The 20,395-nt window shown below is 36.1% G+C and overlaps 1 protein-coding gene across 1 annotated transcript in view; it reads right to left on the bottom strand.

The window, feature by feature from the left end:
- The window catches only part of RHOBTB3 (Rho related BTB domain containing 3), an 84,150-nt gene that overhangs the window by 26,678 nt on the left and 37,077 nt on the right, over positions 1-20,395 (bottom strand). Inside the window, 2 exon segments of the mRNA XM_078153120.1 lie at positions 979-1,099; positions 11,782-11,894. Coding sequence (XP_078009246.1) covers positions 979-1,099; positions 11,782-11,894 — 234 coding nt within the window.

The following is a 20,395-nucleotide window of genomic DNA, read 5'->3' on the forward strand; positions in this document are numbered from 1 at the left end:
CAACATTACCTAGAGAATCAAATACAAACTCTTTTGTTCAGCATTTGAAGTCCCTCATAATCTGGCTCCAGACATATTATACATTACTCTGCTTCAAATATTCTAAAGCAGCTTTTTACTGCTTTTCACATGTGACACTCCACCTCCAATCTCTATGCCTTTGCCTGGAAAGGTGCCCCATGATTGAAATGCACTCCTCTCACCCTTATCTCTAAGAATCCTTTGTTATTGTTGTTGTCCAGTTGTTTCAGCTGCGTCCAACTCTTCATGACCCCACTGGGGGTTTTTATGGCAAAGAGTGGTCTTCCATTTCCTTCTCCAGCTCATTTTACAGATGAAGAAACTGAGGCAAACAGGATTAAGTGACTTACCCAGGGTCATATAGCTCATAAGTGTCTTGGGGTCACATCTGAACTCATGTCTTCCTAACTCCAGACCTGGTACTCTACCCACTGTGCTACCTAGCCACCCTAAGAATCCTTAGTTTTCTTCAAAGCTCAGATCAAAAGCCATTTCCCACATGAGGCTTTTTCTGATCCCCAGACCCTCTAGCTGCTAATGACTTTCCCACTGCTCCCAAATAACTTATTCATTTCATATACATGTGTAAATGTTATCTCCACCAGCAGGTTTAGGTAAAGCTCTTTGAGGGCAAGGATTTAAAATTTTTTTTGTTTTTGTATACCCAGCATCTCTCTCAGTATCTGTAACATGGTGAATGCTTAACAAATGCTTACTGACTGGTGAAACATAGCAAAAGCGACTACTGTTTGATTCCTAAGTTTTAAGAAAGGTGGTAGTAAGAAAACTATTATTTGCTTTTGTTATTTTAGTAAAATGCATTTTCCCCTGCAAGACTTTGTCATAATCCTTGATCATAATCGTTCTTCTCCCCTAAAAATGTCTAAAGCTAGATGCAGAGGTACAAGGAGTAAGAAATAAAAACACTCATTTGGACAACTGGAAAGTGTACTGTACCTTGGATTTTGAAGATAACATCAGCAAGCATGGGTGTATTAAAGAAAAACCTGAGAGAAGTATTATAAAGCCATAGGGGTCTTTTGGCTTGATAGGATCTGCAATTCTTTAGGCAATTCATCTGTTAGGCATTAAAAAAAAAGACATTAAAAAAATGTTGAACAATAGGCTTGATTATTCTGAACCAGATGCATAATCATCATAAATTGTTTGTCCATTTCTTTTAAGATCAGAGCCTTTTAGAAATGTACAGGAATCAGAATTATCTAATCCAGTATTTTATAAACTGAGCGCAAGGAATCCTGAAACAACCCATGTATTTTTAAAAAAAAAATAAATCATACATTTGTTAAAAGGCATAAAAATAGTAATTTTCAAGGACATTACTATCAGTTCTACCATGTGGAAAAGTTTGTGAACTGCTAATCTAATCCATCCTTCCCATCTAAGAACCCATGTCATGATTCAGTACAGTTTATATGGTAATTACAACATCAACAAAGATAATATTATAAGCCTACACATGTCAATGAGCTAATACTGCAAAACTCAATAAGCTTAGCAGTGGCCTGTCCCAGAGGAACCAAGCTGCTTAATCCTGAAATCTGAAATTGATTTATTGTAGTAATATGCCTGTGTCTCATTTTTCAAGGCAAGCTAACACCAGCTTATTTCACAAGAAAAACTAATAAAATAGGGCTCAAAAAGCACTCTAAAAAAGTGAATTCTTATTTAAAGAGCACTCACTGAATCTACAACTTGCTTAAAAAAAGATTAAAAACAAGATGATCTTAAGATCTTCCTTTCCCCATCTACTGTTGCTTTTCAGTGGCATAAACATTAGAGTTTTTGAATATCACAAGGTCGTAAACTAAAAAAAAGCATTATTATCCATGTTTTATGTGTGTGTACATGTATACACACACACACATATATTTCCTTAGCAAATATGAGAATTAATAATCAAGTAATAATAGCTCACATTCATATAATATCCTTTAAGGTGTACCAAGTGCTTTCATCAGAGCAATCCCATAAGGTGGGGAGGGCAAATATTGTTTTCCCCATTTTACAGATGGAGAGCTAATATAAATAGGCTATTTCCCCAAAGAGGTAACGTAAGTACCAAATAAACACTCGGAGAGTTCAATCAGACAAAGAATTAAAATAATGCCAATTAAAAGAACTATAAAGTATCAACTTACTCCAATAAAATTAGCAAACCTAAATAAAACAATAAAGTCCAAACAGGCCAAGCTAGGTGAAAACAAGGATAGGCATATTGCTGCCAGCAGCCATGCAAACTAATGTAATCTTCATCGAAAGCAGCAATATAGTGAGATGCAACCAGAGATGTAACTACAGCAATGCAATTGATCATCCCTTTTGAACCACTAATTTCACTACTGGGAATACAGCCCAAGGAAATAAATAGAAAAAGGGAAAAAAGAACCATTTTGAACAAAGATGCTTGTGATAACTGTACCATTTATAATAGTGAAAAACTGGAAACATGCCAAACGCTTAATGGAATAGCTAACCAGGCTGGAGGACATTAATGCAACTAAGCATTATGTTTGTTTGACAAGCTATGAGAATTATGAACACATCTATGAAAAACATGAAAAAGTGAAATTAGAAACACAGCTACATAATTTACAAGTATGCTAAAATACATTAATTATAAAAAGTACAATAAGGAGAAGTCAGTTATAAAATATTAGATAAACAGATATATATGTAACTAATGCTATCTATTTATAAGTTGCTGCTAATGTTCATGTTTGTGTTTATTCATATTTTTATAGTATGGTTGACTAAACAAAAAAAAAGAAAAAAAGATTAAAAATGAAATCCACTGTTCACCAAGGTGAAGGGTGAAGCAGTATGAATAAAATCAAATTGAATGGCCCAATGTGAATTACAGAACAGAATCAAAATAATAACTGCTTTTGAGGGCAGAGTGGTACTGATTTGGCCTTACCCTGTCATGTGCAGAACATGGCAGATGCATCCAGAGACGGAGCCCAAGTTAAGATTGGCCAACAGGCAATGCCCAGATTCTGTAAGGTATACCCCCAGCTTCCTACACCCAGGATCATCATACATACTAATGCAATTGCAGCTGGGATCAGGGGGATGAGGGAGACAGAGGTGGAGAATGGAAAGAGGACTTCAGTGGGTTGTCTCACAGAGGACAGGGAGTCTGGCTCCTGGTGACAGCTTGCTAATTTGCCCCTTAACCCAGGACAATTCAGAAAGAGGGGTGGAAAGTGTTTTTCTTCCCTCCACATGGAAAGAAAGTAAATCTCCTACTCCAGGGAAGAAAAGAACTTAATACTTTGTAATTATTTACTTTTCACTCAGAGGCCTCAAAGGATTGTAAGTGTGAATTCATTTGCCACAGTACTATGCTGCTGAAGCTAACAAGTCATTAGCCTCCCTGAACAGTCACTTCAGTAACAGTATTCACTCAATGTCACACTGAAGATCAGTTGAGTGCTCAAGATAAAAAGCACCACCTTCCTTCCTCATCACACATACAGGATTATATTTCAATGTAATCAGTCTGCCTCCTGACACATACTTCAAGTCAAACAAGAAGGGCAGGAAGGGAGAGAATGCAGATAAATATCTCTGTAGATATCCATAAACAACTAGTTTTCAAGCAGGGATTCATCAGCAGGGGTCTGTTAATTAAAAAAAAATATGTAATTATTTCAATATGATTGGTTTCCTTTGCAAGCCTATGTATTTTATTTGATGCACTGAAAAACCTTCTGAGAAGGGTTCCTCAGCCTGCTGCAGGAGTTCATGACACAGAAAAAGTATGAACCTCACCTCTAAAGAGTAGCAGGACCCAGAGAAATAGAAGATGACCTATGCGAACCTTGTTGCAGACTGCTTTAGCTAAACTGGATTGTGGCTAAAAGCTGTAGCTATACCACACAGACCTATACCCTGGACTGTTAGCCATGATCTGTAGCCAACAAAACAGGAGGGGAAAGGACTTTTATTCTATCCCATGCTTCTTTGTTGGAGAAACAGATAAATGTCCTTTTCTTCATTTGAAAAACAGATATGTAAAATCTTAATCAAGTCTTCCTGCTGCTTCTAAATCTGCAAACTAACAACTCTGAAGCCTAAATAACAGGCTACAATTGTAATAGAAACAATTTACAAAATGCAATTAAAAGGCAAAAGCATATATATCTTTCCTTTCAGGCAACTATGGGATAGAGGAAAAAGCTCTAGCTTAGGAGCCAGAGAACCTGGGACTGAATTCTGCCTTCATTTGCTACACAGGTATGATCTCTTCTGTAAAAATATGGGGTGATGGACTATGACCTCTGAGGTCCTTTTCAGTTCTGGATCTGTGAGTTAACAACCTTTGCATACCATAGAACAGGATCTATCTTCTTGACCATTCTACCTATTTTTGTTTGCTGCAGAAACTAAAGACTACACTTAGTACATCATGTATTGTACATATCAAAAAATTTAATAAATTTGCCACTTAAAGCTGTTTATAGAATGTTTCTCTAACAAAGTTATTAAAGTTTAAAATACACAGAAATTTTATGATATGTACAAACATGATACATTCTTAACCTCTGAAACCACATTTATAACTATACTAACTCCTTGAAACTTAGAACAAAGACAAAAGACTGATAAAAAGTGAAAGAAATTGTAAACTACCCACTATCTGTGGCATTTAAAAAGTTCGAGAGACATAGTTTCTGGGTAATATAATCATTTTATTAATAATGCAAGCATTTTAATAAAAGGATGGTCAGCTGGCCATCTCTTTTTTTAAAATTTATTTATTTTCTTTTTAGGCAGGTGGGCTTAAGTGACTTGCCCAGGGTCACACAGCTAGTAATTGTCAAGTGTTTGTCTGAGGCTGGATTTGAACTCAGGTCCTCCTGATTCCAGGGCTGGTGCTCTATCCACCTAGCTGCCCCTGGCCATCTCTTTCTTAGACCAAAAAACCTAATGGCAATGGACTCACACTTCATATGCCCTTGGAAGAGGAGGTGTTCCTGAGGGTAGCAATCAACTCTGATTGGTTAACAATTAATGAGAAAATGAATATTACAATGAGTCTGAGCTACATGACAATAAGGGTCTTGGGATACAGGGATTGGGTCACCCAAACCTTGGTCAAAGAGACTTATCAATTTCCATATCACCTGTCTGACAAATGAGATCATCAACATTTTCCCAGAACTTTCTGAGTAAATACAATGAACAGGAATGCATCCATTAGCCCAAACTTGGAATTTCTTTTACTATCTTTGACTAGATCGCAGCCATCCTGGCTAGGTAAGTGTTTTAGAAAGATTTCCCACAATGCCTGATTTCTGGATGAGGAAGGAGAAAAAGGGAAAAACCCTGATTCTGATTCAATAATTAGTTATTAACACAAGAGAGAAATAATCATTTCTCATATATCAAAAACAAAGAAACTGGGAAAAAGATCAAGGGGAAATAATTTAAGAATAATCAGATTCCTTGAAAGCCCTGACTAAACCCTTGATGCCACAGTTCATAAAATCATAAACTGGAGCATAAAGTGAAAACAGAAGGAATTCACCTACTAAAAGAAACCTCAAAATGAAAACTTCAAGAAGTGTGAAAGCCAAAATCCAGCCCTTACAATTAAAAAAAATAGTCTAAAGATAAAGAAAGAGTTCAAGTTCTAAGGAAACAAAGTTTCAATCACATAAGATGCTGAAGCTACAATTATCTACAGGAAAGAAAACCCTGGGATGTGACATTTCTGGTTGGTTTTTTTGTTTGTTTTGGCGAGGCAGTAGTAGTTAAGTGACTTGCCCATGGTCACACAGCTAGTAAATGTCAAGTGTCTGAGGCTGGATTTGAACTTAGGTCCTCCTGACTCCATGGCCAGCGCTCTATTCACTGTGCCACCTAGCTGCCCCAGATGTGACATTCCAAAAGGTAAAATGATGAAGACTTACAACAAAAAAAACCTTACTATTTGAGAACTAACATAATCCTTCAGAAAGGGAAAAAAAGGATCTTTAATGGAAAGAAAGATTTTTAAACACTCTTGATGAGAAGGTCCAGAACTATATAAAAACTCTGACATGCAGATAACAGGAGTAAAGAGAAACCTCAAAAAGTAAATACACTTGAGCAACTGGAAGGGGTTAAGTGATGATGAAGTTTTACATTCTAATAAGAGGAGAGTTAAGGGTTCCTTTAGAATTCTTAAAAATTCAAGGATCACAGAGGGAATTAAATAAGAATAACTGGGGTCTGGGAGTGGTTTTGTTCCATATTGATGGTCTTAAGAGAGGAAAGAAAAAAAGAAAGGAAAAGTAATATACTAGGGAAGAAATAAGGGGAAAAGGCATGCAACTATTTCTCCTTATTGGGGTATACAATATAAAAATGAAGGAATGAGTGGAGGAAACAGGCAGAGTCACTCATCTGCACCGAACAGAAGAGGGCTGAGGGTCAGCTAGAGGGCACAGTGGATAGAGCACCAGCCCTGGATTCAGGAAGACCTGAGTTCCAATCTAGCCTCAGATATTTGACATTTACTAGCTGTGTGACCCTGGGCAAGACACTTCACCCCATCACCTCACCAAAAAAAAAAAACCAAAAACACCAACCTGAAAGGCAAAGGAGGGTTGAATTGCAGACATACACACAAAAAGTCTGATATAGTAACACATTAAACTCAACAGCAACAATAGGAAAAGATAGGGAAAGGGAGTTGGGGAGGAAACAAACTTCAACTTCATAGGGTGAAACATAAAGGAAGAATTAAATGCAAAGAAACTGTAAGAACTAGTGACCAGGGTAAGGGTGAAGAGATGAAGGAAGGGATAGTATGAAGCGGAAGCAGATCTATTCCATTAGACATCACTAATGCTGACCACATTCCTTCTCTTTCACCACCTGCTTCTATGGGAAAAGGGCTGGGCAAAGAGATGATAAAGCATAAGAGGATATGAAAGAAAGAAATATACAACACTCAAAAGTCAATCAACAAACATTTATTAAGGAAGGACTTAGTATGTATCAGTCACTGTGTAGAGTGTAAGCATTTACATATGGTGTCCCAAAAGTCTTAGTGCAGTTTTAAGCTGCAAATTCTTCAAGCTGCTTACACAAATCGATGGGAGTAAGAGCTGCAGAAGAGCTTATGTTTGGAACTGACTATATTACTACTGACTAGTGTGACTTTGATAATTCTACTTAAATAGCAAAGTGAATAGAGATTTGATTTGGAAAGGAGTAGAAAGCTTAGAGTTATGACATATATTGATACAGGGAAACTGAGTCCAGAAACTCAAACTCCTATTGAACAAGAAATCAGAATATTTCTAAGAGACTCATAAATGAGCAAAAAATATCTTGAAGACACATGCAAAATAACTTAAGAATCTAAATGAAGCCTTACTGACTTTAACACTTTGGATGCCAAAGAAATTCAAATTGTTCTTGAAGGGTTTAGATTGGAAATGAGGCGATAATTCTCTGAAGTAGTTTTAACTGGTTTTATTTGCAAGAATGTAAAGCAAGCAGTATAGTAGTTTCCTTATGCAACAGCTTACCAGAAATGCACTATAAATATTGTGGTTCACCCAGAGTTAACATGAAAAGGGCTGGAGCAGAATTTATTATACTTCGGGTGAACTCAAAAACGCAGGACATGAATAGCACTTCAGAAAAAATAGATATGATAGCACTCTGCTGACTGAGCAGGAAAAGAAAGAAAAATATCATTTTTCAGTTGTGCTTACCACCTTTACAAAAACCGACCATACTGTAGGGCAGAAAAACTTCACAAGCTTCAAAAAAGCAGAAATATTAAGCACATGCTTTACTGACCACAATGCAATAAAAATTACAATCAACAAAGTGCCTTTGAAGAAAAGATTCAACTTTAAGTGAAGACTAAATAATTTAATCCTGTATAGCAGGTAGGTCAAAAAAGAAACCATAGAAACATTACAGAATTTCATCAATGAAAATGACAATTAAAAAAAACACAAAATTTTTGGAATGCCTTCAAAGCTGTCTTGAAGGGGAAATGTATATATCTGAATATTTTCATCAACAAAAGAGAGAAAAAGCAGATGAATTACTTGACATGCAACTAAAAAATTAGAAAAGCAATAAATCATAAAACTCCAACAAAACACAAAGACAGAAATTTTGAAAATCAAAGATCAAGTAAAATAAATAAAACTGAAACCCAAAAGAACAATGAATTGATAAAACTAGAAAACTGTTTTCTGAAAAAAAAATTAAACAGATAAATTGTTAATTTGATTAAAAAGATAAAAATAAACCACATAAAAACAAAAAAAGAGAATTCACAACAAATAAAGAGGAAAGAGAGAAGTCACTGGGAACTATTTTGTCTAACTACATAACAAAATTGATAAATAAAATAGATAAATATTTATAGAAATACAAAACACCCAGATTAAACGTAAAAGAAAGATGATTTTAAAAATATAATCTCAAGGAAAAAGAAATCGAACAAATCATAGAATCCCACCAAACATTCAAAGAATAATTAATTCCAATATTAGGTAAAACTATCTGATAAAACAGAAAAAGAAGGGATCCTACCAAACTCCTTTTATGACACAAATGTGATCTTCACACCTAAATCAGGGAGGGACAAAGTAAAGAGCAAAAACTATAGACCAATATCCCAAATGAATGATGAAAAACTGAATAAAATATTAGAAAAGAGATTATAACAACCTATTTAAAAGATTTTACACTATAATCTGGTTGGATTTATACCAAAAATATAGATTTAGCTCAATATTTTAAAAATGACTAACATAATAGGCTATATTAAAAATAAAAATAACAAAAGACACATGCTATCAATAGATGTAGAAAAAGAGCATTTTGTAAAATGCAACATATATTTGGTTTTAAAAACACAATAACAAACTTTTAATTAATATGAGAAACAGTGTGTATTTAAAATCAACACTTACTAGCTGTGTGACCGTGGGCAAGTCACTTAATCCCAACTGCCTCACCAAAAAGCAAAAAGAAATGCTTGCTACAGCAATAATACAAGAAAAATAAATTGAGAGAATGAGTATAGGTAAAGAATAAACAAAAATATCAATTTTTACAGATGATGATAATCTCCTTAGGGAACTCTAAATGTAACTGCAAATAAATTTTAAAAAATTACTTCAGCAAAATAGTATGATATAAAATAAATCCATGCAAATCAACACCTTTCCTGTATATCACCAATAAGCCCAGCCGTAAGAGACAGAAAGAGAAATTCAATTCAAAATAACTACCGAATGTATAAAATATTTGGCAGTCTACCTACCAATATATACTCAAAAATTGTTTGATTATAAATACAAAACATTCTTTACAGAAGTAAATCCAAGCTTAAATAACTAAAGAAATATTAATTGCTCATGGCTGTGCTGTGCTTAACATAGTAAAAATGATAATACTATATAATTTAGTTTATTTCTTCAAAAGGGTTTATTTCTACAAAAGGGTTACTTTACGGAGCTAGGAAAAAAATAACAAAATTCATGTGAAAGAATAAATGATCAAGAATCTTAAGGGAAATGATGAAAAGAAAAGGAAAGGAAGGGGGCCTAGCATCTCAGAACAGACCTCAAACTGTATTACAAACCAGCAATCATCAAAACAATCTGGTCCTGGTTAAAAAATAGAAAAGTTGCTCAGTGGAAGGTATCAGCTCAAAGAGATTCAGAAACAATTAAATACAGTAGCACAGTGTTGAACAAACCCCAGACCTCCACACACTGGAGTAATGATTCACTATTTGACAAAAACTGTTAAGGAAACTGGAAAATAGTCCAGCAGAATTTAGATTTAAATCAACATCTCACATCATATGCCACAATAAGCTTCAAATAGATATATGATCTTTATTTTTAAAAAAAGTCACATAAACAAGTTAGAGGAGATGGGAAAGAGATAGATACCTTTGCAACTATGGGTAAGAGAAGAATTCTTGACTAAACAAAGGACAGAAATGACAGGAGATAAAACAGTTTTAATTATCTAAAATTCAAGTTTTTCACAAACAAAATCAATAAAGTTAAAGTTAGAGGAAACAGCTGAAAAAAATTTTGCAGGAAAATTTCTCTGATAAACATTTTATAAGCAAGACACAGTGAAATGATTCAAATATACAAAGATGAGAGCCATTCCCCAATAAATAAGTGGCTAAAAGACAGAAATAGGCAATTTTCAAAAGAAGAAAGTCAGGCTATGAATAATCATACACATAAATGTTTCAAATCACTAATAGAAAAATGCAAATTAAAACAATTCTGAAATTCTACTCATACTCATAATTGAAATCATAAGATTTGATCTGATAACAATAAATAAAAATAACAATGTCAGTTGTTGGAGGGACTGTGGGAGAACAGGTATACTAATGCAATGTTAGTAGAACTATGGATTCGTACAGCCACTCCAATGCAATTTGGAACAATACCACAAGTCGCTAATCTGTGCATTCTCTATGCAATACTACAACTAGGACTCACACGTACAAAAACATTCATATCGGCACTTTTCATGGTAGCCAAGAAGTAGAGATGAAGAGTGTGTCCATCAACTGAACAAATGATGACACATTAATGTAATGGAATATTACTGTACCAAAAGAAACGAAGTGAGAAGAGGGCTGATATGAAACTAATTCAGATTTAAGTGAGTAGAAGCAGGACGAGTTATCAAAAGACTATAATACCATCAAGAAAAACAATTCTGAAAGCCTTAAGACCACCAGTCAGCACAATGACCAGCTATGACTGAGGAAGACAGCTGATCAGTACAACGACTCAGTATGATTCATGATGAAACACGCATCCCACCTCCTGACACAGAGGCTATGGTTTAAAGGTGCAGAATGAAACATACATTTCAGACATGGCCAACGTGTAATTTTCATAGTGCTGTTGCTGCTGCTGCTGTTATTTTGCTTAATATGGCTTATTTGTTATAGAGAGCTTTGTTTTCTTTTTCAGTGAGGGAGCACTGGGGGAACAGTAGAGTACTATACAGAAAAAAAAAAAGAGTGTCAACAAAGCAATTCTTTAAATGCACCGAAGAGAAGAGGAGGTTCAGAGGGAAGCAGAGACAAGGAGGGCAGTTATGGAATTAACATACTAAGTTTATCATGTACATAAAAAATAAACTGTACATAACAGAAATCAAATTTTGTAAACAATTCTATTTAATGTTTTCCGTATGTGAAAATGCTTACATTTGTTACTTTTTGTCAAGTTTATAATAACAAAGAAATTTTTAAAATTATTTTTAAAAATAGTGCTGTGTATTCATAGGCATACATGTACTCATGTGGGTGCGTACATGCACACACTCTGATCCAATGAAGTGTTGTTGACCTGGCTCTCTAGTGAGAAATCATCTCTCAAAATAAAGCTTAACCAAAGACTGAAGCAACCCCTAACTAAAAGTTTAGACTGAAGAAATCTGTTCTCTGAGCCTATGGAAATGTTCAAAAGGATAGAACACATAAGTAACCAGTTTAAAAGGAAAGAGTCATTTAGATCTTTATATACAAATGAACTAAAATAATAAAGAGTGATGATTTTGACTTATTTTTACTAAAACATGGAAAAGATAAAACATGACTTAAGAAAAAGACTGCTGTATCATTAGACTGTACCCTTAACTTAGTATTATATACCCCTTTCTGAAGACTTTCTACTATTCATGAAGGAGAGATCAGAAAAGAAACTACAGTAACTAATTTACCTTCCCTGGGGTTTTCAATATACATTTAACCTTCTCAATTACACCTAAAACATCACTGGGATCTTTCAATTTCTTCTTTACATCTTCTTCCAACTCTTCCCATTGAAAAGCACCTATGAATGAATAAGAAAATAAGCAAAAAATAAAAAATGAGTTCAGATTTAGCAACTGGCCACAGGGGATGGGGAGATTTAAGAAACCTTGCTATCAAATATCAAATTGTCACACTTTACTCAATTATATCCTGCTTGTAAAGTCAAAAAGTTAGCAGCCCACACATTTTTAAAAAATTACTTTTCACTCTCCTGGTAAGGGAACAATGATAGGAAAACAAATTCAAGTAATCATGCCCCTGTACGTGGCCTGAAGGCATAGGAAAATGACCCAAAGGCCCAGTTAGATCTTATTAGCTGACTTTTACTTTCATTCATGGAAATGCAGTAAGTTGGAGCATTTCATGTGATCATCTAGAGCAGAACCAAAAATCCAATGGCCAAGTCTACAAAGCCAAAATGAGTCAGGACCCAGGCAGTTATGGAGTGAGTTTGGGATGTATATACACTTAATTCAGATTAAGGCCCCCAGTGAAGTCTTGAGGGTCAGACTGTTGATGAATAGGGTCTAAATTCTATCTTTACTCTGCTTCGACTATGAAACATGGATACTAGGTATACGTTATTTAGATTCATGATGAAAGTTTGCCTTGTATGTCATTCACCAAATATATAAGCTCAAAACACCCTACTGACTGTAAGACAAGGATTTTTCATATACTATAACACATGTAACGCAAGAAACGTTCATAAAACATCTATTGTACTGTACACAGAGCACACTATAGGTTCTGAAACAGGTACCGGATTTAAATAAAATAAAATCTCTGCCATAAAAGAGCTTACAATCTAGTAGGGAGATGTATCAGATACCAGTAAAGATAGCGCTCTCGCTCTCATTCTCTCTCTCTCCATGTATGTATGTGTGTATGTGTGTGTGCATGTGTGTATATATGTATACATGTATGCACACACACACATATATACACACACAATGCACACGCACACATATATGAGTGAATTACAGGGTCACAAAACAAAATATAAGGCCAGAGCAGAAAGGGTCATTTACCATTTATGGGATCAAGGAAGGCTTCCTGGGAGAGAAAGCAGCATTTGAGGTGAGGCTGAAAAGCCAGACAGAATGTATTTTATGCCTAGGCAAAAGGCACAGATCAAGAACAGCAGCTTACAAGAAATAACATTTGAAACATGGTTCACCCAGATTTAAAATTAAAAACTGGACCAGAATTTATAATGTATGAAAGTTGGATGTATGATAGGGAGTACTCCATTTTGACTTGGAACAAAGAGTACCCAGAAAGGAGATAACATGAGATAACATGAGGTAGGAAAGTACTATACTATTCACGGCACTGTCTCCTAGATAAAGGTTTTGAAACTTTACTACGCAGGTGACAAAATTAAAGACTCTCAGAATTTTGAGGGATCTCAAAGCCATCTAATCCAACCTACATCTGAACAAAAAAAACCCTCTATGACATGCCCAACAAGTGATAACCCAGGGTGTGCTTGGCCACCTAAGAAGAAGAGAAGCCAATCTCTGCTCCTTTTGTCAAGAAGCCTTCGCTTTCATGGAGCTAAAATCTGCTTTGTGGCAATTTCTACCTCATTCTGTCTTCTGGAGCCATGCACAGTAAATCTAATCCCTCCTCCATCAAGTAACTGAGAGCCCATCATTCCTCTAAGTTTTTTCTTCCCCAGTTCCTTTAAGTAACTCATAAAATATTAGCATAATCGAGACATTTACTAGCTTATCAACGTCTTTCCTAAAATGTGGTCCCTAGGACTGAACACAATATTCCAGGTGTGGTCTGACCAAAGTTATTACCTCACCCTTCCAGACACTGTTACTCTTTTTTTCCCATGCTACTTTAGACTAAATTAGCTTTTTCAACAGCCATAAATTTTGACTCATATTAAACCTGGAGTTCAGTAAAGCTATAAACCTTTTTCAGATGAGTGGTTGTTTCACCATACCAAACCCAACTTAGACTTGTCAAATTACAGTTATGAAAATGATCTGTAATTCACTAAGGTTGAGAAGTCCCAGTGTGGGCCCTTCCTTCCTCTATCAACTCCAATATCAACTGGTCTATAATTTAGAAAATAATTCCTAGAGAGTTACCTAAGGAACTAAGAAGCTAAGTGACTTACCAAGGGTTACAAAGCTAGTAAATATCAGAGGTACAACTCAAACCCAGTTCTTTCTGATTCCATACACCATCTATCTCTATCTATCTCTATCATACACCATGCTTTCTTACTTTCTATTTATCTCCATTAAATTTCATCACATTCTGTTTGGCTCAAAGTTCTAGCCTGTTGAGATATTTTTGGATCCTGACTGTCATTTCACTTGTTAGCTATCCTGCTGGCTTTGTGTTATCTGTCAGTTTGATACGTATGTCATCTCTGTTTTCATTCACAGCACTGATATAAAATATTAAACAACAGATGGCTAAGAAATAATCCCTGGGGCCCTCCATTTGACATCAACCTACAAATTAATATCAACCTTTTAAAGACTACTTTCATGTCCAGTCATTCATCTCTCCATCTCGTGTAATCAAAGTGTTATGAGACACTTTGCCAAATGCTTTGTGCTAAAATCTAAGTAAACCACAGACTTATAGCATAGTTTGGTTCTGGTCAAAAAAGGAAATGAAGTTAATTCTGGCATAACCTATTCTTCTTCTTTTTGTTTGTTTGTTTTTTTGTTTTTTAGGCAATTGGGGTTAAGTGACTTGCCTAGGGTCACACAGCTAGTAAGTGTCAAGTGTTTTGGTCTGAGGCCACATTTGAACTCAGGTACTCCTGACTTCAGGGCCGGTGCTCTATCCATTGCGCCACCTAGCTGCCCCTGGCATAACCTATTCTTGATAGAGCCACATGGCCTTCTGTGATCAATACTTTCCTTTCTAAATATTCATTCTCTCTTTAAGAATAAAATTTTAAAATTTTACTAGGAATTTTAGTTGTTTGTCTAATTATTAGTCTATTGTTTGTGGAATAAACTCCATTCTGTTTTTTGAAAATCGTGGCATTTGCCCTTCTCTTTGGCTATCCCATAGCTTTCAAGATCACCAATAGTGGCTCATCAATCATATCTCTTGGTTCTTTTGACTATCTGGGATATAGTTTATATGGGCCTGGTGATTTGACCTCACCAAAAATAGCAAATTGCTCTTTTATTTTCTTCTGGTTTTCAATTTTTTATTATCATTTTTTTCCCTTTTCCTTTCATCTGAAGATTATTCTTCTTGTCAGGACCACAAAACATAACAATAACGATATGAAGGATGGGTTGTAGCAGCATGAAAGTGAAAGCAGGAATAATTCAAATAAAGCTAATAGTACTGGCAAGTGGAAATCATGCCTATCCTAGGGTGGTATCAGAGAGAACAAATAAGAAGGGATACATAAGAGAAGTGTTTCAGGGTTGGAACTGAAAAAAAAGCTGTAACCAACTGTATACGAGAGGTGAGGAAAAGAACCAAAGGTAACACCAACTGTGAAGGACATGGGAGACCAGGAAGAATGATCATGCCACAGAAAGAAATAGTGAGGTCAAAAGGATGTTAGTAATATATTACTATATTCTACTATGACACAGTTCAAACTCGTTCATAAGTAAACCAGAGTTGGCTTACTCAATAATTTTTAGAGATGCTGAAATCTCTGTTTACACCAATTCTTATGAATCACCTGTTTAACTGATTATGCAGTGAAATCACACTTTTTACTTTATATTTATGACAGCATATTTAGTTCCCATCCAAACAAATAATATTCAGAAGTTTTTCCACAGAAAGTAGGAAAACTAGATTAAGGTTTTTGGGTTGCTTTTTTTTTTTTTTGGAGAAAAGATTCTGTAAACATAAAGTTGGTAAACAGAAGAGAAGTTTTCAAGGGCACAATGGTGATTAAGAAAGATTTGTGAAAGAAAGATTTGTGATCAGAAATGTTTACAAAGCCACTTTTAGGATAAATAACAAAATCCTTACATTGGAATCTTTTTTTCCGCCAAATATTTTGTCTGTTCATGTCATTTCTCTGCTGACAAACAGGTACTGGTTTGGCTACAAAGTTCAAATTTCTTTGGTTTCCAGTCAAATCTTTTCTAATTCTCGTGCTACCCTATGTTTCCAGTCTTATTTCATCCTACTCCCAGACACATGTTCCAGCCAAACGAGACTATTCTCTCTTCCCAGATTACATCCTGCTCTTTCTGCCTTTGCTATTATTTCCTATATCTGGAATATCTTCCCTTCCCCCTACAAGTTCTACAATAGCAGCGACAGGGTCTAAACTCTGCTGTCCAGCAAAACACTGCGGGCTTGGTTTGGTTTGGTTTTTTGCCTTTCTTTGTATCCCCATCATTTAGCACAGTGTGTGGCACATAGAAGGTGTTTAACAAGTGCTAGCTGACAGACAGATTACTCTGGACACAACAGACACATAAATGTGTGTAAAATTTCACATGTGATTTATGGCACGTATGTCTAATAATGACCCAGCTATGCTATGTGAAATGCAAGTAAGAGTGAGCAATAGGAAATTTCACTTCCCAAAATTTGGCAAGTGGAAAAAATAAAAAAGGGTAACATCCATCGATTCATTTGTTTTGAGGGATCTTTGAAATCAGTGCTATGAAACTGTATCTTTTCCTATTTGTGGGCATCTATTGGAGGAAGAACTCTTATTGAACAAATGATCCTTACATAGATAAAATTCCCCTCTGGGAAATTTATTGGATCAGGAAGCAGAAGACGTAATTGCTGGATCAGGTGATGTTACAGTTTTATGATATATAAGAATTACTTTTATGGCAATAAGAAAAGAAATTATTACACATATTTTTGTAAAAACATGTTTTAAAAGAAAACCCTTAAAATCATTGGAACAAACATTGCTTGTTTACTCAGATTTCCTTTAGTGTTAGTCAGTACACAATACTAAAACAATGCTTTATAAAGCATATTCACTGTGTATATTTATTCAGTAATCTAAAGCACATCCAAAAATAAACCTTAAAAGACAGGTGGAAATTCACTTGCCAAACTAGCTAATGATATTAGCAATCTTAGAACTTCAGTGATCAGAAACAGTATATTTATCTAAAAGCATATAAAAAACCATAACTTGACTAATTTTGGAAATAAAATAAGTAAGAAATTTAAATATACAGTGCTAATAGATTCTTAGACCATGGTTACACAAGGCAAATATGTAAGCATTAGTCTAAGTATGCTGTTTAGTCATTTTTCAGTTGTGTCCAACTCTTCATGACCCTATTTGGGGTTTTCTTGGCAAAGATACTGGAGAGGTTTGCCATTTCCTTCCCCAGCTCATTTTACAGATAGGAAACTAAGGCAAACAGGGTTAAATGACTTGGCCAAGGTCACACAGCTAATAACGGAACTCAGGTCTTCCAGATTCCAGGGCCAAAACTCTACCCACTATATCACCTAGCTGCTGCTTGTCTAAGCAAACCAAAATAAAATTTTGTGTTCTATATTGTTACTGTAAGAGTACTCAAGTACTATCTTCTCCATGAAACCTTTCCTGATTCTGTAAAGTAATAATAGCACCTACATCCCAGATTTGTTAGAAGGATCAAATAAGATAATATATATAAAGTGCTTTGTAAAATCTTCAGGCATTATTACTATTAACCCCTTAGCCACTAGTGTCTCCCTTCCTAAACTACCTAAATCAAAGTTAATGACTTTGTATTTGTATTCTGCGTGTGTTTATATATGCACTTATTTTTTCCCATCTAAATGTGTAAGCTCTTTGCCAATGGGGATTGTGTCATTCTTGTACCTGTATCCACAGAACCTAGCACAGTGCATGGTAGGCCTTTAATAAACATTTGCTTGCTTGCTTGCATCAGAAATGCTGGCCAAAAGTCAACAGCTCTACCTCTTCCCTTCCAGTGTTATTAAATGACTTCTTGAAGATAGTACTGACCCTTCAAATTACTTCAAAGTACTTAGCATGACCTGGGTACTGACTGCCAGGGGCATGAGAACTGAAAGGACTTCACTTACCCTAACCCTGCTGGGGTGGATAGGGTTCTGGGAGGATGGGCCATTGGGAAGGGGCCACTGGGAAATGAAATGTTTTAAATGAAAGCTGAAAATGTGTTGATTAGCCCCTGAGAAATACTGGCATTCTCACAAACAGTGATGACTCTACCCCTTCATTTCCTTAGCCCCAAGTTGAAAGAAGCCACAGAAACAAACCGTTCCAGCAGATGGCGTTAGCAACCCAGCAGTGAAGCAGCAAAAGGCGGCTTCAGAGGTGGAGTGGGGCAGACACAGCCTCCCTCACCTGGAGGCAGGGCTTCTCTGGGAAATATCCACTTTCCCAATGGCATAGGAGTTTGTGAGCCTGTTTTCGTCACCAAGAGGTTAAAAAGTAATTCTACTGCTTGATTTTCTGGTAGCTGAACTTCAGTTCTTTCCACTTAAACACGTTGCTATTTATTTATGGTTCCTGCCTGGTCTGATTGGGGGCTGAAGCTCTAGTTCTATAATTATTAATCACCAAAAAGGTCCTGCGTTGGTCTTGAGATAGCCAGGAGTTCCCGAGCTGTGCAGGACCTGTAGCGCACAGAAACCCAAGCGAATGAAAGCATAACGACACTGGCTGGGCAGCCCTGGGAAAGTCACCTGATCTGTCTAGTATTCCTTTTCCTCATATGTAAAATGCAGATAGTATTACTAGCACTACTACCCATGATAAGTGAAGAATTTTCTTTGTAAATCTCCAAATGCTGTATCAGTGTGGGTTGTTATTCACAGGGATGTAGTTATCTTCTCTACCCAGTTCTTTGGCTCAAACCCACTCCTTAAGACCACAGATCTAAAGCTTGAAGGGATTCTAAAGATTAGTCCAATCCCCTCTTTCTTTTACAGCTAAGGTAATTAAAACTCAAATAAATTAAGGGGCTAGGATAAACTGAGCCAGATTAAGACCCAAGAAGTCTGACTCTAAACCTGGCACTCTTTCCACTGTTGATCACAGGACTCAGAGTTAGAAGAAATTTCAAAATAATCTTGTCTAATCTTGTCCCTTTTTTTTTTAAACAAATGAAGAAACTGAGGCCCAGAAACTTCTCAAGGTCACTCAGATAGGAAGCAGCAGAGCCAGTTTTTGACCTCAGGTCTTCTGACTCCAGATCCGATAGTTCTTATACTATGATATGCTGCTGACTCTCTAGTCCTATTGTGAGGAAATCACTATGTAACATAATTTTTTTAAAAACATGCTTAAAACAATGTATTTAGTGCTTTAATATAAGTATAAAGTGTACTGAATTTGAAGTCAAAAGACCCGAGTTTGAATCCTGGCTCTGCCACTTATGTGCCTTTGTGCAAGTCATTTAACTTCTCAAGTAGGTCTCAGTTCCTCATCTATAAAATGGAGGGGGAGGGGGCAAGGTAAGGCTACATGACCTCTGAGGTCCCTTTCCACTTTAGGCTTATGAACCTATAACCCCTTGGCTTCCTGTTCTCTATTTATGGTCCAATGGTCTAACTATTCTAAGTCTATGTATGGCAAGAACCCAGATTTATTAAGACAAAAAACTTTTGAAAGTAGGCACAGACTACTTACTTTCTTCTCAATCCTCCTCTACCATCCTTTCCCTTATCTTTCTGCAGGGGACCTCATTTCATACGTCACTGAAAAAACGAAGGCCTTCATTTGTAAGCTCTCTCTGTTTCACATTCTGTCTCAACATCACACCACACTTTCTCTTCCTCCGCCCTTTTCCCCAATTTCAGAAGATGAAACGACCTTCCTTGCCAATCCCTCTATTTGGGCTCTTGATTCAATCCCCTCCCATCTCCTCTAGAAGCTCATCCCTAATCTCTCCCCAATTTTCAACCTCTGTACACTGGCTCTTCCTTTTTTGTTCTCAAACATGCCCAGATCTTTCCCATCCTAAAAAAAAACCCAAAAAACAAAAAACCCTTCATTCGACCCTACCATGTCCTCAAGCTACATAGTTTTATATATGTTCTTCCTTTCAAACTCCTAGAAAGAGTTGTTTACATTTGTTGCTTCTACTTCCTCATCTCCCATTCACTTCTCAACCTCTTGCAATCTGGTTTCTGCCCTTAATACTAGACTGAAACTATTCTTTCCAAGGTCACCAATTAGCAATATTAGCTAAATCCAATGGCTGTTTTTCATCCTGTGTGGTATGTGACACTATTGACCACTCCCCTCTTGAATATTATCTCCCCTTTGGATTTTTGCCACTCCTCTCTCATGACTCTCTTCTTACATGACTGACCCATTCTTCTCACTGCCCTTTGCATCATCCACCCTATGCTTAGGCATGCTGAAGAACTTTGTCACAGGCCCTCTCCTCTTTTCTTTCTATACTGGGGTGGGGCAGGGCATTTGTGTGTGTGTGTGTGTGTGTGTGTGTGTGTGTGTGTGTGTGTGTGTGTGTCTGTGTCTGTGTGACCCTTTCAACAATCAAGTGAAGCTTATAGACCCTTTCTCAGAATAATGCTTTA

The sequence above is a fragment of the Phascolarctos cinereus genome, unplaced genomic scaffold, assembly GCF_003287225.1.
Source record: "Phascolarctos cinereus isolate Bilbo 61053 unplaced genomic scaffold, phaCin_HiC Scaffold_4;HRSCAF=312, whole genome shotgun sequence".
Lineage (NCBI taxonomy): Eukaryota > Metazoa > Chordata > Mammalia > Diprotodontia > Phascolarctidae > Phascolarctos > Phascolarctos cinereus.